This window comes from Geotrypetes seraphini, chromosome 10 (assembly GCF_902459505.1).
Source record: "Geotrypetes seraphini chromosome 10, aGeoSer1.1, whole genome shotgun sequence".
Classification (NCBI taxonomy): Eukaryota; Metazoa; Chordata; class Amphibia; order Gymnophiona; family Dermophiidae; genus Geotrypetes; species Geotrypetes seraphini.
Window position 1 is genome coordinate 37383017 of NC_047093.1, and position 17942 is coordinate 37400958.

General features: G+C 41.6%; 1 protein-coding gene across 2 annotated transcripts in view; it reads right to left on the reverse strand.

The window, feature by feature from the left end:
* Positions 1–678: 678 nt before the first annotated feature.
* The window catches only part of MYH10 (myosin heavy chain 10), a 365956-nt gene continuing 348692 nt past the window's right edge, over positions 679–17942 (reverse strand). The window contains exons 42-43 of one of the 2 annotated variants that reach the window (XM_033960583.1): positions 3769–3941; positions 679–2311 (exon numbers count right to left, since the gene is read on the reverse strand). In XM_033960583.1, coding sequence (XP_033816474.1) covers positions 2164–2311; positions 3769–3941 — 321 coding nt within the window. In that variant the 3' untranslated portion in view covers positions 679–2163. The remainder of the gene's footprint in view (positions 2312–3768; positions 3942–17942) is intronic. The other variant, XM_033960584.1, reaches the window with a different exon arrangement.

Here is a 17942-nt window from a genome sequence, read left to right on the forward strand (position 1 = left end):
TAGAGAAGTACATATGAGTAGCTATTGGATCCTAATGACTTATGAACTTGGGCAGCAAAAGTTCTGCCTTTGACCACCATTTTCAGCCTCTGAATTCTGCCGATGATCTTCAGACTCCCCCATTCTTCTGCCATCACCTACTCCCTCTGAATGGATTTTTGAAATCTTGCACTCACGCTGCTGTTTCTCACCCCTCAAAACCAGTAGTCTAGCCAGAGCTGATTTTTGTATGGTGTATGAGGTTTACATGGATGGGCCCTAGGTCTTGCACGTATTAACATTGATTCTAGTTCTCTAAGTGGAGGGCCCCAGCCCACTAGGGCCTACCCATGGCTATACTACTGCCCCCAAATTCAGGATCTCTACTCCAGAAACAGCCTCACATGACCTTGAGTGTAGGGGAACAGGTTAGACTTGATCCCTTGTCCTCAAATAGTAAAGGTACATCACTAGATTGGCAGTAGGGTGGAGGGGGGGGGGGGGGAGAGATATCAAGATCACTAACCACCATACCTAAGGGTTACATTAACCAAAATCTATCACTGCCCCAAGGCACTTTCCCTTCCACAACACTAGTGAAAACTATCAAATTGTTTTCTTTACCAGTTGGAAACAAAATTGTTTTGCAATCAACTATACAGAATCTTTAGGTTTTTCCTTGAAGTAGACAACAGGCCATACCATTCTATAATGAATAAGTTTATTGTCTTACAAAAATCGTTGTCTAGAAATATGGGTATACAAGAAAACAAAATATTTGTAGTTGAATGTCTGGTGGTCAACAGCCAGTATTTAAGAGAAAAAAAATAAAATAAATCACACAAGAAAAAGGAATCCTTCATAACATGTTAAAGCTTGTAACCAAAACATACTGTATTATATGCCAAGCACATTGTTGAGGATCAACATTTTGTAGTAACACTGATTCATAGGATTACTATCCCTCAATAATTTCATTGACTAGAGAGGTACTTATATGAAAGAAAAACAAGGTTATTCACTTGTTCCACAGGCAAAATTAGATACTGAGTTTCAGCAATTGTCTTAGTGGTGTCTAAGGCACTTTCTGTAGTGTCAGGGTATTTTCACCTGCTTTGTTAACAAATGATGCTAACCTTACTGTCCAACAAAACACAACCCAAAATGTGCATCTACTGGCATGTCACCTTTCAGGCGCACAGAATTCATTGTGAGCCTTTGAAAATGATACTGACACTATAAATCAAATACAAATATAAGCAGTATTAAAGTGGAAGGGCTAGCCATCTGGGGTTTTACTTTTATTTCAGCTTACCTAAATTAATATCCCTAATGGCTGTAAAATGTTTTAATCCACACAGAGTAGATTAAAAGACCAAGTATTTCTCAAGTTAATAAATTATTATTATAACATTTCCAAGCCTCTATTGTTTACCTTCAGTTTGTAGACCCTGAATATGCTACTTCACAAGTAGAACACTGCCTGCCCCTCTGCACAGGCTACGAATGGCAGGGCTTAAATCTTCCACAACTACAGGAAGAGCAGACATTGAATGGTTTATGGTAACAGTACAATAGATACTACACCTTATTTCCCTTTTAACCATTTTCAAAGCCTTTTCACAGTTTGTGTGCTGATTTGTTTTTCTTTCTCCATCATAATTAACAAAAATAATACAAGTACAGTTTGGTCTTCACAAAATGTACCAACAGGATTGACATGGTGAAGGGCTACAGGACTACAAAAGAGAAGGGTAAAGTACTGTATGTACATCATGACACATGCATAGTAATGGCAGAAAACCCACCTAAGCAGCCGCCCCAACCAAGTTAAGTGGGAATGATTTTTACAGGCTAACAGGTCTTCCTTTTATCATATGATACTCTAGAAAAATGGCTTTACATTGAATAGCTGTAAAATAGATGCACTGAGCACAGACTTGGTTTTCTTTTAATATATTTATATATATAAAAAGCAATGCACCTATATTTGAAGCACGGTAGAGTATTCTGAGACCAGAGAGCCTTAAGACATTGACCATGGATGAAAAGTAGCCATTAAGCCTTAAAACAGCTGCTAATTCAGGCAGTCAGTTAAGTCTCTCTCATCCCACTATCTACTAAAAGTATGTGCGTGTCTTTTGTGAAGGCTAGGGGTACTGGTAGCGTATGCACACTAAACCTTTATTCTGCTGGAACAGGTAGTGGCGTTTCATTTGTGTCACTGGCTTTGCTTTCAGCATCATCATCTGAGAGATCCAGGGATGTGCCCTCAATCTGCAGCTGACGCCTGCCTGATCGACTTGATGAGAAGGCAATAGGACCACCTCTCCTAGTACAAGGGAAAATATAAAATTATTGTTTTGGAGAGCCATATTGCATACCTTAATCCTTGTATGGCTCTAGACCTGGGTCAAGATGCAGCAAATAATGTAGCATTACATTGATTCCAGTAGCATCAAGAACAACTTGACACAAGGACTCATCTGCCATTTGGATGCCCAGTCTTCCAGTCTTGTAAAGTCCTACTGCCATCTCTTACAACCTGCACATGATTTGTCATCTGCAATTTGATCCTCAATTTCCAAATCATTTTTAAATGCTAATAAGCACTGGTCCCAGTACAAATCCCTGAGGAACTCCACTATTCAAATTTCTCCACTGAGAAAATTAACTAATTAGCCTCATTCTATTTTAACCAGTTTCCAATCAACAAATGCTTTATTATGCCACATGATCTGTATTTAAGAACATAATAGCCTTACTGGGTCAGACCAATGGTCCATCTAGCCCAGTATCCCATCTTCATGGTGGCCAATGCAAGTCACAAGTATCTGGCAAAACCCCAAATATTAGCAACATTCCATGCTACCATTCCAGGGCAAGCAGTGGCTTCCTTCATATCTGTTTCAATAGCAGACTATTTCTATTTGATTTGTACCTGTATATTGATTACTAAGATTTGTCTTTCATTCTTTGTCTATTGAATTTCTGTACACTGCTTCAAGTATTTTTGTATGTGATTAACAAAAGCAATTGTGTCAGTGGGGAGAATGCTTAGAACACAGGCCCTCTAAAGAATATCTTGCTTTTAATACACCCAAGAAAAAGCACATATAAATACAATGGTGTATATAGGTATATTATAATGAGCTTATAGCTGATGCTAGCTGGCTCTTACTGTTAAAATGCACCACCTTACTGTGCATAAGGCTAGGTATTAGGTGCCTACAGCATGATTTAGTGGTAGGATTGTTTTGCAAGTATTCTTAGTTAGATCCTGGAACACTTTCCCGGAGTCTGTCATAGGGGAAAACACCCTCCAGGGATTCAAGACAAAGTTAGACAAGTTCCTGCTGAAAAAGGATGTGTGCTGGTAGGGCTATTTTCAGTTAGGGCGCTGGTCTTTGACCAAAGGGCCGCCACGTGAGCGGACTGCTGGGCATGATGGACCACTGGTCTGACCCAGCAGAGGCATTTCTTATGAGTCCGTTCTCTCATATCTTTAATAAGAAATCTGAATTGTGATCATTGTATTACATTTAGTGAAGATTGACAACATATAATTTCCTCCAGTTTTTGCCATTATCATTAATGCTGTTAGTGATTGTACTGTAATTGAAGGTATGTTGTAATTGTACTATCTCGGAACCATTGTGAATGTTTTATTTGTTAACCGCTTAGTTATTGGCAGTCTAGAAATTTTAGAAATAAATAAATGACAAATATGTGGCCAGATTCAACACCCTTGATTAAACGGTGCTGGAAAGGTTACACTCAGCTTCTTACCTTAATCTGTTTTTCAAGGTGCTAACCTCACGAGTAAGCACTTCATTGGCTTCTGTGGCATCATCCAACTCGCGCTGAAGTTTCCGGCGAGAAGCATTTGCACGTGTGGCCTCTTCCTCAGCTTCCTCAAGCTGGCGTTTCAATTGTTTCATTCTTGTGTTTGCCTTCTCCATCTAAGACAAGGCAAAACCATGCTGAATAAAATGTCACTCATATACAGTTCAGTCCCAAAGATCTGCTCCTAGTACTTTGTATTCTATCTTTGCACATACAAATCTACTCTTCAAATGGTGAAAATTAATTGAAATCAAATTTAGTATGGTATGCACAGGTGACTAATCGGTTCATGGGAACTTCCTAAAAATTTCATAAGGAGTTCACCTGGGTATATCCTCAGCGCATGAATGCAACAAGCGCCCTACAAGGTCTTACCCACAAACATCACCTTCCGTCAACCTGGAAACCTTTAAGTGCAAAAGTGACCTTTAAATATATAAGAAAATAAATAATAAAGTGCCTTGTGCAAAGTTAGAATCAAAGAAATCATCAATATAACAATAAAAATGTTCAAATCAAGCCGTGGGGAGAAGAACAAGGATATATTTATATGCAGTAGGAAGTGCCCCTGACTTTGCCCCTGAGGAAGAGAATGAAACAGGGGACTCTGTAGGGCATTTGGCTGAGGCACCCCCGAAAGAAAGAGCTTGGACTCCTTGCGGATTTATGAAAGCTAAGTTTTCCTTTACATTTGATTTAGTGGAGGAAACTGCTATTATCAAGAACTGTTTGATTTGAATGTTTTTATTGTTACATTGATGATTTCTTTGATTCTAACTTTGCACAAGGCACTTTATTATTTATTTTCCTATATATTTAAAGGGCACTTTTGCACTTAAAGGTTTCCAGGTTGGCGGAAGGTGATGTTTGTGGGTAAGAACTTGTAGGGCGCTTTTTGTGTTCATGTGCTGAGGATATACCCAGGTGAACTCCTTTTTTTTTTGATAATTCTTTATTCATTTTTAATTCTTACATCAAGTGAATATACATAATAAAAGACAATTTTCACATATCACTTGAATTACAATCAAATATTCTTGTAAGAGAAAATAAATACCCCCCCTTTTTATCAATACTCCTATTTCCATATGATATACATTTCCTTCCCTAACCCTAAACATAAACTATCCATGTGCTAAGATATCTGATCATTTTATTGGGATAGGTGTTAGTTTACTTATAAATCTCAACGTTTTCCAAGTATCCATTAAAATTTTATTTTCTCTGTATCTTCTAGGCATGTTAATACTTGGAAGGTGAACTAAATTTAGGGGAAACATAAGGCGCCATTCCAAATATAACCAATCTGGTGCATTATCTATAAGTTCTGGGAGGATCCAATACATACCCTGACGTAGAATATAGGCTTGATGGTACCTATAAAAATTTGGAAAATTTACCCCTCCCTCTTTAATTGATTTTTGCAAAGTTACTAAAGCTATTCTAGGTGTTCTACCAAGCCAAAGAAATTTCGTTAAAATGCTATTAAGCTTTTTATAAAAGGACCCCTGAAAATAAATAGGTATCATACTCATTTGGTAACAAACTACAGGCAAGATCATCATTTTAATAGTTTGAACTCTTCCCCACCAAGAAATATGTAAGGGGTTCCATTGCTCACACAACTCCGTAACTTTTTTTAATACAAATTTTTCATTTTCTTTTACTGTATCTTCAATTGTATTTTTAACTTGAATGCCAAGATATTTAAATCCTTCTTCCTTCCATATAAACGGAAAATTTTTAAATAGTCCTTTTGCACAATGAACATTTAAGGGTATAATTTCAGATTTATTCCAATTAATTTTGTAACCTGAAAATTTACCAAACTTATTAATTAATTCTAATAAAGAAGATAAGGTAGATTCTGGATTTTTCAAATAAAGCAAAATATCATCAGCATAAGCCGAAATTTTATATTCCATATCTGAATATGGAATACCCTGTATCTCCCCCGTTTGCTGTATTGCTAACAATAAGGGTTCTAATATAACATCAAATAACAAAGGAGATAAAGGACAACCCTGTCTAACTCCCCTCCGCAATTGAAATCCATCAGATATCTTATTATTAATATTTAATCTTGCAATCGGGAAGCTATACAAAGTTTTTACCATTTGTATAAATCCAGAACCTATACCAAACCATTCTAAAGCCTGATACATAAAATTCCATTCTACCCTATCAAAAGCTTTTTCTGCATCCAAGGAAACTGTAAAAGTTGGTTCATCTATTTTTTTTTGATAAATTTAACATATGAAACAATAATCTAGAGTTATTAGAGGAGTGTCTTTTAGCAACGAAACCCGTCTGATGCATATCTATAATATATGGGAGAGCTTTGGCTAATCTCATAGCCAAAATTTTCGCCAAAATTTTATTATCTACATTTATTAATGATATAGGCCTGTAGTTCGAAATCAAAGTAGGATCTTTATTTGGCTTAGGCAGAACTATTATTATTGATTCAGCCATAGTACCTTTAATATCACCTTTTATGAGTTGTGTTTGATATAAATTTAGTAAATATGGGGAAAGGATATTTTGAAATGTTTTATAAAATTCTACTGTATAACCATCACCACCTGGAGCGGATCCAACTCTAAGAGATCTCAATGCTGTTTCTAAAACTGGATTATTGCAGGCATTAGATCTTTAGATGACGTTATATCAGAAGGTAAACTGCTGGATTTTTCACAATTGCAACATAGATTTGGTCTTAATAAAACACAAAGTTTTAAATGGTTGCAATTGAAGCAGGCCATTCAGGTTGGGTTCCCTGAATGGAAAACATTGAATAATCAATATAGTTTAAAGTTCTTATGTTTTCAAGCAGACTTCCTAGGACATCAAGCCGCATTGTGGTATAAATTAATATCTGGATATTTGAATAAAAAACCAAAAAATGGTCTAAGAGATATTTGGAGCATTGAGATTAAGCATCAAATTAATGCATCTCAATGGCCACTAATTTGGTCTTGGAGAATGAGATGTACAGTGTTAGCATCTATGAGACAAACTTGGTTCTTTTTATTACATAGAGCTTTTTGGACCCCTACACGTTTGCAAAAATTAGACAGTTCTAAGTCCAATAAATGCTGGCACTGTAATCTGGAACCAGGGACATTAGATCACTTATTATATCATTGTCCCTACATTAAAATTTTTTGGAATTCAATTTGGCCACAAATTAATAAATTGATGGAAAATCATATAGCAATATCATATGATACAGTATTATTTGGAATGATGATGAGGAAAAAAAAGTCAAATTTCACCAGAAAATAACAAGCTTTTATTAATTATGACAGGGGTTGCCATTCAGCATATAACCAATAATTGGAAGAATTATAATAACCTAAATTATACATTTTGGTGGAATACAATATGTCATATATTTAAAATGGAAAGAACAATAGCAATACAAAGAGGGACATATACTAAATTTATAAAAATATGGGGGCCATTGACAAAATACTGCAACGAATAAATAGCAGGATTTTTCTTCTTCTTTTCTTCTTTTAAATATCTTTTTTTGTGACATACATAGAGGGGGGGTAATGAAAATAATTTCTACATAATATGTTATAATATGTTATACAATATGTAATGTATGAATGAAAAGTAATAGAAGGGTGGGGGGAGGGAGAGGGGATAAAAATATATTTAGAATACGATGTATTAAATATAAAAGTGATATTGTGTATTCATCAATTGTATTTTAATATTTTGTACATTTTATGTAAAATTTGAAAATAAAAAATAATATATGAAAAGTAATAGAAGGGTGGGGGGAGGGAGAGGGGGGAAAAATATTTTTAGAATATGATGTATTAGATATAAAAGTGATATTGTGTATTCATCAATTGTACTTTAGTATTTTGTACACTTTATGTAAAATTTGAAAATAAAAAATAATAAGGAAAAAAAAAAAATAAAAAAAAGATATCTGATCATTAGAGTAACTAGTCAATGGTCCCCATATTTTTTTAAAATTATGAATATTCCCTTTTTGTAATGCTATCATCTTTTCCATCTTATATATGTGGCAAACTGAATTCCACCAAAATGTATAATTTAATTTAGTATAGTCTTTCCAATTTTGAGTAATTTGTTGCATGGCGACCCCTGTTAATATTAATAACTTATTATTGTTTGCAGAAATCGGACTCTGAGTTCTCATTGCTGTACCAAATAATATAGTGTCATATGAGAGTCCTACATGGTTTTCTAATAATTTCTTAATTTGGGGCCATATTAGTTTCCAAAAAGCATTTACACAGGGAAAAAAGAAAATTAAATGATCTAGCGTCCCCACTTCTAATCTACAATGCCAGCATCTATTGGATCTAGTGCTATCTATTTTTTGTAAACGTGTTGGGGTCCATAAAATTCGATGTAACAAAAACATCCATGTTTGACTCATAGATGCTGACCTTGTAGATCTTAATCTCCAGGACCAAAATCATGGCCATTGAGATGCAGAAATTGTCTGTCCAATCTCAATACTCCAAATATCCCTAAGTCCAGTTTTCTTTTTTTAATTTAAAAATCCATATAAAAATTTATACCATTTTGAGGCTTGGTGTCCCAAGAAATCCGCCTGAAAGCAAAGGACCTGCAAGCTATATTGAGTATTAAGACCCTTCCATTCAGGGAACCCTACCTGAATAGCCTGCTTCAATTGCAACCATTTAAAATATTGTGTTTTGTTTAAGCCAAATTTATGTTGCAATTGTGAAAAGCTAAGCAGTGATCCATTTAATATAACATCATTCAATGTCCGTATGCCTGCAATTATCCATTGCTTCCAGACGATCTTAAATCCGCCAATCTTAATCCTGGAGTTTACCCAAAGGGATTGATTTAATGATTTAGCAATTGGATATGGTGATAAGTTACTAATATATCTTAATGTTTTCCAAGTATCAAGTAAAATTCTATTATCTTTGTATTTCCTAGGCAATTTTATACTAATTACATGTTCTAAATGTAATGGGAACAGGAGCCGCCATTCTAAATATAACCAATCAGGTACATTTTCCATGAGATCTGGGAGGATCCAATACATACCCTGTCTTAGAATATAGGCTTGATGGTACCTATAAAAATTTGGAAAATTTACCCCACCCTCCATAATTGTTCTTTGTAGTGATGCTAAAGCAATTCTGGGTCTTTTCCCAAACCAATCGAATTTTGTAAGAACATTGTTTAACTTTTTATAAAATGACCCCTAAAAAAATATTGGAATTATACTCATTTGATAAACCACAGGCAATATCATCCTTATGAAATTTTTAGGAAGTTCCCATGAACTGTGCATACCATACTAAATTTGATTTCAATTAATTTTTGATATCTGAAGAGTAGATTTGTATGTGCAAAGATAGAATACAAAGTACTAGGAGCAGGTCTTTAGAGTAAAAATTAACATTTTTGATGTGATATGAGAATTTTAAATTTAATGCTACTTACTAATCATTTCTATAGCACTACTAGCCATATGCAGCGTTGTACATTAACACACAGAAGAGAGAGTCCCTGCTCAAAAGAGCTTACCATCTAGTCAAGACAGACAAACTGGACAAGAAGGTGCATCAACATTTTGTGCTCAGGTAGGGGAATTACAGGGGAAATGATAAGACAGATATTGGTGCTTAGAAGATAGGTTGAAGTTTGGAATTGAAAGAATCTTCAAAGAAGTAGGGGAATTACAGGGGAAATGATAAGACAGATATTGGTGCTTAGAAGGTAGGTTGAAGTTTGGAATTGAAAGAATCTTCAAAGAAGTGGGTTTTGAGTCTGAATTTGAATACTGCCAGAGTCATTTGTGCAGCCCCAGAAACATTTTTTTCGGCCAATGCGGCCCAGGGAAGCCAAAAGGTTGGACACCCCTGTTTTAGACTCTCCAGACTGGTACAGCCTCACTGATGGGTAACAGCTTACTTTGACCAGCAGGTGGAGACTGAGACCAAACTTTGGTTGTAGTATTAATAGCCATAGCTCCCTCTAGCAAACCAGTCTGCTGAATAGCCAAGCAGAACTAAGAAGTGCTAATATTTAACAGTAACACTCCGAACAGGAGTAAAAAATGAAACATATAAGAATACTGTTGGAAAGTGCATAGAACAAGCCCCTGCAGTAAAAGGTCCCCACAGCTTGCCAGCTGAGTCATAGCCGCTTTTATTTGATCTCCCCAGTCCTAGAAAAATATCAGAACCCGCAGAAAAAGCTAAATCTTCACGCAAAAAAACCCACAAGAAGACAGACAGACAGATAGGATGGGGTCTGGAGAGTCTAAAAAAAAGAAAATTAGCAGGTAAGAACCTAATTTCTCCTTCTTTATTACCTCTCCAGACCAGTACAGCCTCACTGATGGGACATAACCAAAGCAGTACCCTCTGGAGAGCCGCAACCAGAACACGCTCACCGAACACAGTGTCCTGTCATGCCTGAACGTCTACACGGTAGTGCCGCACAAAGGAATGCGGAGAAGACCAAACTGCGGCCTTACAGATATCCACTGGAGGCACCAGAGAAGGCTCAGCCCAAGAAACTGCCTGACCCTGAGTAAAATGAGGTTTTGACTGAAGAAGATACATGGAAGCGATAGTCTCCTTGATCCAGCATGCAATGGTGGCCTTGGAAGCACCATCCCCCTTACGAGGACCTGCCAAGAGGACAAAAAGATGATCTAACTTCCGGAACTCCTGGGTCAGCTGACCATAAGAGCGAAGGACCTTACAGACATCAAACTTGTGCAACTGCTTCTGTTCCGAGGAACCCTCCCGACTACCAAAGACTGGGAGGGACCACAGACTGGTTGACATGAAAAGGCGAGACAACCTTTGGCAAAAAGGAAGGGTCAGGTCCGCAGCACAACCCACTCCCTAGAAAAACTCCAGGAAGGGAGGCCTACAAGAGAAAGCCTGCAACTCAGAAACTCATCTCGCAGAAGTAATGGCCACCAGGAACACTGCCTTGAGAGTAGGAACCCAGGGACTCAAAAGGGGGGCGCACGAGCACAGCCAAGACCAATTGAGATCACAAGCTGGAACCGGAGGCCGAACAGGAATTCAAATCAATTTGGTCGCCCGCAAATAGTGAACTATGTCTGGGAACGAAGTTAAAACACTTACCATGCAGCAAACCGCGAAATGCAGACAAAGTCGCCATCTGAATCTGGAGAGAAGACCAGGCCAGGCCCCTATCCAGGCCATCCTGCAAAAAGCTAAGATGTGAGGCAAAAAAGCACACCACCCCCATGCAGCACACAACTCTTCAAAAATACACCTGAGAAGTGGAAAGCCTCCAAGACCCCAAGAGAATGGAAATCACTTTATCGGAATAACCTTTCCTACCTAATCGCTCCCTCTCAAGAGCCAAGTTATAAGACAAAAGGGACCCAGATCGAACATTGGAATGGGGCCCAGAGAAAGAAGATCGAGCGAGAGAGGCAGGGTCTACCAACAGAAGACAAACTAAATCCACATACCATGGGCGCCTGAGCCAGTCCAGAGCCACCAGGATTACACGGCCGGGGCGCCGAGCAATGCGAAGAACTCTGCCCACCATCGGCCATGGAGGAAATACATACAGGAGGCCTGCTGTTGGCTAGGGCTGCACCAAAGCATCCAACCCATCAGCCTGAACATCCCTGTGCCGACTGAAGAACCGAGGCGCTTTGGTGTTGACACTTGTGGCCATAAAGTCAAGGACTGGCTGACCCCAAGCAGCATGTACAATCAACTCGAAGGCTGTGGGATTGACACCAATCTCTGGGATCTAGCATGTGATGACTGAGGAAGTCTGCCTGGACATGTTCCACCCCTGCTATGTGGGAAGCCAAGATGTCCAGAAGATGAGACTCTGCCCACATCATGAGCTGAGCCGCCTCCTGCGCCACCAGGCGGCTCCTGGTTCCCCCTGACGATTGACATAAGCCACTGCCGTGGCACTGTCCGAGAGAACCCAAAAAGACTTGCCCGTCAACGTCTGGAACGCTAGCAATGTCAGCCGGATGGCTCTGGTCTCCAGAACATTGATCGACCAAAAAGCCTCCTCCTGAGACCAACGTCCGAGACCCTGAGCTCCCCAACCGAGGAGTCTGGCATCTGTGATAGGAACTGTCCACTGGGGCTGATCCAGACTCATCCCGTGCCTCAGACTGGAAGACTTGAGCCACCAAGGACACTGCGACAAACTAACCCACGAAGAGGAACGGGAGAGTCCAACTCGTGCACCTGGGGTGACCACCGCTGAAGCAGAGCATGCTGAAGTGGACACAAGTGAGCTTGGGCCCACTGAACCACATCCAGGGAGGCCGTCATTGATCGAAGACCTGGAGAAAACCCTGAGCCTGAGGACACAGGGATGCCATCTGAAGGCGAATCTGTGACTGCAACTTGACCACGCGAGCCTCAAGCAGGAAGACCTTCCCCAAGCTGGTGTCGAAAAACCCCCCAAGGTACTCCAGGCACCGAGATGGAGTCAACCGGCTCTTGGACAGGTTGACTACCCACCCTAGCAACTGCAGGAATTCCACAACCCGAGCCGTAACCCGGGAGCTTTCCTGAAAAGACTTAGCTCTGATCAACCAGTCGTCCAGTTAGAGGTAAACCAAATACCCTCCTTGTGCAATGCTGCCGCCATGACCACCATGATCTTGGTGAACGTTCACAGAATGTGGCCAGACCAAAGGGGAGAGCACAAAACTGGTAGTGCCAACCCAAGATCGCAAAGCGAAGGAACCGCTGATGGGAGGCGCAAATCGGACCATGCAAGTAGGCCTCCATCAGATCGACAGAGGTCATAAATTCCCCTGGCTGAACCACCAGAATGACAGATCTCAGGGCTTCCATGTAAAAAGACGGAACACACAGAGCCCCTCTCTTCAGATCTAAGATGGCCCGAAATGTCTCCTCTTTCTTAGGCACCACAAAGTAAATTGAGTATCAGCCTGTGCCACACTCTGGCAGAGGCACTGGCACCACCACCTAGAGATCTAGAAACTGTTGTAAAGTCTGGTGAAAAGCTTGCTGCTTCTACGCCACCTGATAAGGAGAAGCAAGAAAGCTATCTGGCACGGAGCGGGAAAATTCTAGAGCACCTCCAGGACTCACTGATCCGTCGTGATCGCGGCCCACCCTTGGTAAAAAACTTGCAACCGAGTGCCCATCGGAACCAAGGGAGGCCTGGCAAGGAGTCATTGGGCCAGATGGGCAGCGGGGGAACTGGCAGAAGAATTATGTCCCCCCTGAAAGGACTGCATGTGCTAAAAGAAATGACCCTGGGACGACCCAGAGGCCAGGAAGGAAGCAGCCCCTCGATCAGGGTGATATCTACGGAAATCATGCAAACGCCCCTGAGCAATGCCACCCCACGCAGGCGTGTGGGCACGGTCCTCAGGAAGACTTGAAATCTGTCAAGGTCTGGACCAAATTGTCTAAATCCTCGCCAAACAAAAAAGACCCCCCCCCTAAAGGGAAATTTTGTCCGCTTAGCTTTAGATGTGCATCTGCTGCCAAGCTTGAAGCCACAAGGTATGACGAGCGGCCACCCTGAGCACCATGGACTATAGGTTATACAGAACATCAGAAAGATAAGAGGCACCCATCTCAATTTTGGCTACCTCCTGATCCACCAAGGACCAGTCATCAGACTCACGGTCAAGGACACGCTCGGCCCACCGAAAACAGGCCAGAGCCACCAGACCACCACAAATCGCTGCCTGAACTGCTAAGGCAGAGACATCAAAATTCTGCTTAAGAAGAGAATCTAACCTAAGCTCCTCAGAGTCCCTTAAGGCTAAGCTGCCCTCAAAGGGCACAGTATGCCGCTTTGCAATGGCGGAGACCACCGTGTCCACCACAGGCAATTTCAAGGTATCCCTATGCCCCACCAGGATGGGATAGCCCATAGAATGTGCAAAACAAAAGGGTGCCTCCGGCACTTTCCACAAAAACAATATCCCAAATATCCTGATAATAGGAAAAGAGCAGGATGCAGAGTGGATCCCCCTAAGCAGAGGGTCCACCACACGTGGAGGCTGCTTCGTGTCTTCCTTGAAACGCAACACTAATGAGACCTAAAGAATAAGTTCCTGGAGCTCTTCCCGCTGAAAAATGCATACACCAGATGCATCCTTGCCAGCTGATGGAACCACAAAGCCGCCGCTAACCGCATCTGTCCCCCCGTGAGGGTCCTGGAGGTCCAGGTCCTCATCAAAAGAAAACTGCTCTTCATATGCAGAAATCATCATCCCATGAGACCCTCGGCTACTTGGATGAGAGAGGGGGGGCCGAATTGGAGTGGCTGTCGAGGAAAAATCCTCCCCCCCCCCACCCCGGGCGAAAGCAGGACCCCAGGCCGCCTAAAAATAAGCCTTACACAAGGCAAAAACAAAATCAGAGGGAAAACATCCTGGTGGCTCAATGGGACTCCCTGCCACAATAGGGGACCCAGCAGAAATCTGCCCCAGACAAGATGAAGGTGCTTCCCGCCAAAATTGGAGCCGAGCCTGCCAAAAACAGAACCCCCAAGGCCTATAGTGGCTGAAAGGCCTGAATCGCCCCAGCCACTAAAGCAGGCAGCAGCGGTAAGGGAGTCCCCAGCACTATCGGTGGTAAGGGAAACCTTATTTCCATAACCATCGGCGGTTAGAGGAATCCTTGTGTGGGCGGCAAGGGAAGCCTGGGCTTCCTCACTGTCAGCTGCCGGTGTGCGAGGCACTCACGAAGGGGATCCCTGGACATTGGTACCCGATGCTGATGAGCACTTTATCCCTTTAAATTTGCTCATTGTGCAATAAGTGACCTAGCTGTAAGAAAAGTGCTGGTTAACAAAGAAAAATCAATTACAAAGCACTGAAGGATCCCTTCAGACCGGCACTACCTCAGGATTTTTTTTTTTCTGTCAGAACAGACTCCACTGACTCTCTAAGCTAAATATGCCTTGCTCGTATTGGTGGCAAGGCTTACAGCTGAGGCACCACTACAAAAATATGGTGAGGTGGAGGAAAGAGGGGGGAGGGACTGAACTCATAATGTCAAGTTTGAAACCCTCCGATGTCAGGCAGACCCCCCAAACAGGGGCCCCCCAAGCTCAGTTCGGCACAAGAAAGGGGACAAGGAGCGCTAAACAAATTCCAGAAGGCCTAATTAAGGGAAGACTGGCACAGCTCACCTTCACCTGCTGAGAGACTGGTTGTAGTATTACTAGCCATAGCTCCCTCTAGCAACCAGTCTTTGCTCAAAGTTTGGTCTCAGTCTTTACCTGCTGGTCAAAGTGAGTTATTATCCATCAGTGAGGCTGTACCGGTCTGGAGAGGTGATAAAGAAGAGAGACTTATCTGATGAGCAGAGTGCCTGGGAGGGTGTAAGGGGAGAGATACTGAGGAGTTGTAGAGAAAATATACTTGTAGGTCAGTAAGAGGAGTTTGAACTGTATGTGGAAATGGATATGGAACCAATGAAGTGACTTGTGGAGAGGGGTAATGTGGACATAGCAATATTGACAGGATATGAGGCATGCAGTAGAGTTCAGAACAGAATGAAGGTGAGAGAGAAGGTTTAGCGGAAGGCCATTGAGAAGCAGATTGCAGTAGACTAGACGAGAGATGATGGGTTCTTGGCAATGCGCTCAGGAAAGAAGGGTCTGATTTTAGTGATATTGTAGAGGAAGAAACTGGTTTGGTAATCTGTTGGATATGTAAAGAGAAGGAGAGAAAGGAGTTAAAGATTACCCCAAGTTTGCAAGCCGACAAGATCGGGAGGCTTAGGGTGGTGTTCACAGAAATAGAGAATGGGGGATGAGGAGAGATAGGTTTAGGTGGAAAAATAAGGAGCCATCTTGGACATGTTTAATTTTAGATGGTGGCGAACCATCCAGGTAGTGATGTCAGACATGCAGGTTGAAACCCGGGACTGAATGTCTGTTGAGATTTCAGGTGTAGAGAGAGAGCTGCAAGTGGTTGGCATAGAGGTTCGTGAGGAACTGGACAACGTTCTGGGGCAAGAGCAAGCTCTACAGGAGAGATGGACTGCACCTGAGCGTGGCGGGAACAAGACTTCTAGCAAACAACGTCAAGAGAGGAATAGAACAGGCTTTAAACTAAGAGAAAGGGGAAAGCCGACAGTCGACCTAGCGTCGATGATTCGGAAGAAGGTATCCCGTGAAGATACTAAGGGGAAAAAAGGCAGGGAAGAAACAAGAGACAAATTACAGGAGTCAACTAACCCAGAAGAGGAGGTTAGAAAGATTGTAGCAAAAGAGAAGACACCAAAGACTGAAGCACAGGGAAAAGAAATGAAGACGACAAAATGCCAGGATCTAAACTGCATATATACTAATGCAAGGAGTTTAAGAAACAAAATGGGGGAGCTAGAAGCCATGGCCAATGCAGAGGACATAGACATCATTGGAATCTCTGAAACGTGGTGGAATGAGGAAAACAAATGGGATACAGCACTGCCGGGGTACAAGCTCTATCGCCGGGATAGGTCAGGTCAGAAAGGAGGAGGAATAGCCCTATACGTAAAAGAAAGCATACAATCAACAAGAATGGACACAGCGGAGATGATCAACAAACTGGAATCGCTATGGGTTAAAATACCGGGTAGGAAAGGGCATGAAATAAAGATGGGCCTATACTATCGTCCACCCGGGCAAACCGGAGATAGCGATAAAGAAATGGATGCCGAGATGAAGCAAGAATGTAAAAGTGGTTACACAGTTGTTATGGGAGACTTCAACTATCCTGGGATAGACTGGAGTCTTGGAAGCTCAAGATGCGCTAGGGAGACAGAATTCCTGGAGGCTATACAAGATTGCTTCATGGAGCAGCTTGTTAGAGAACCGACGAGAGGAAATGCCACTCTGGATTTAATCCTAAATGGACTAAGGGGACCTGCAAAGGAAGTGGAAGTAGTGGGACCGTTGGGAAACAGTGATCATAATATGATCAAGTTCAAGGTTGAAGTAGGCATACCGAACGGAAAGAGAACCATAGCGACATCTTTCAACTTCAGGAAAGGAAACTATGAAGCAATGAGGGAAATGGTAAGGAAGAAACTTAGGAACACTTCCAAAAAATGGCAAACAGTAGAACATGCCTGGTCTTTTTTCAAAGACACAGTGAGCGAGGCACAAAATCTGCACATCCCCAGATTCAGAAAGGGGTGCAAAAAGGGTCGAACAAAAGACCCAGTATGGATGACTAAAATAGTGAAGGAAGCGATAGGCAATAAGAAAAATTCATTCAGGGAATGGAAAAAGGACAAAACTGAAGGGAACCAGAAGGAGCACAGGAAGTATCAAAAAGAATGTCACCGTGTGGTTCGAAAAGCCAAAAGAGAGTATGAAGAGAGGCTAGCCAGGGAGGCACGAAATTTCAAACCGTTCTTCAGATATGTTAAAGGGAAACAGCCAGCTAGGGAGGAGGTAGGACCGCTGGACGAAGGAGACAGGAAGGGAGCGGTGAAGGAGGAGAAAGAAGTCGCAGAAAGACTCAACATGTTCTTCTCGTCTGTATTTACAAACGAAGACACAACCAACATACCGGAACCTGAACAAATATTCAATGGAAATCAAGCAGAAAAATTAACATCCATGGAAGTGAGCCTTGATGATGTACACAGGCAGATAGAAAAACTTAAAACTGACAAATCCCCGGGTCCGGACGGAATCCATCCCAGGGTTCTGAAGGAATTAAAGGAGGAGATAGCGGAACTACTGCAGCAAATTTGCAACCTATCCTTGAAAACAGGCATGATCCCGGAGGATTGGAAGATAGCCAATGTCACGCCCATCTTTAAAAAGGGATCAAGAGGTGACCCGGGAAACTACAGACCAGTGAGTTTGACTTCGGTTCCGGGGAAACTGACGGAAGCACTGATTAAAGAACACATCGATGAACATCTGGAAAGAAACGAACTTTTGAAAACAACCCAACATGGTTTCTGCAGGGGGAGATCGTGCCTAACGAACTTATTGCACTTCTTCGAAGGAATTAACAAACGGATGGACAGAGGAGACCCCATAGACATCATATACCTTGATTTCCAAAAAGCCTTTGACAAGGTGCCTCACGAACGTCTACTCCGGAAACTGAAGAACCA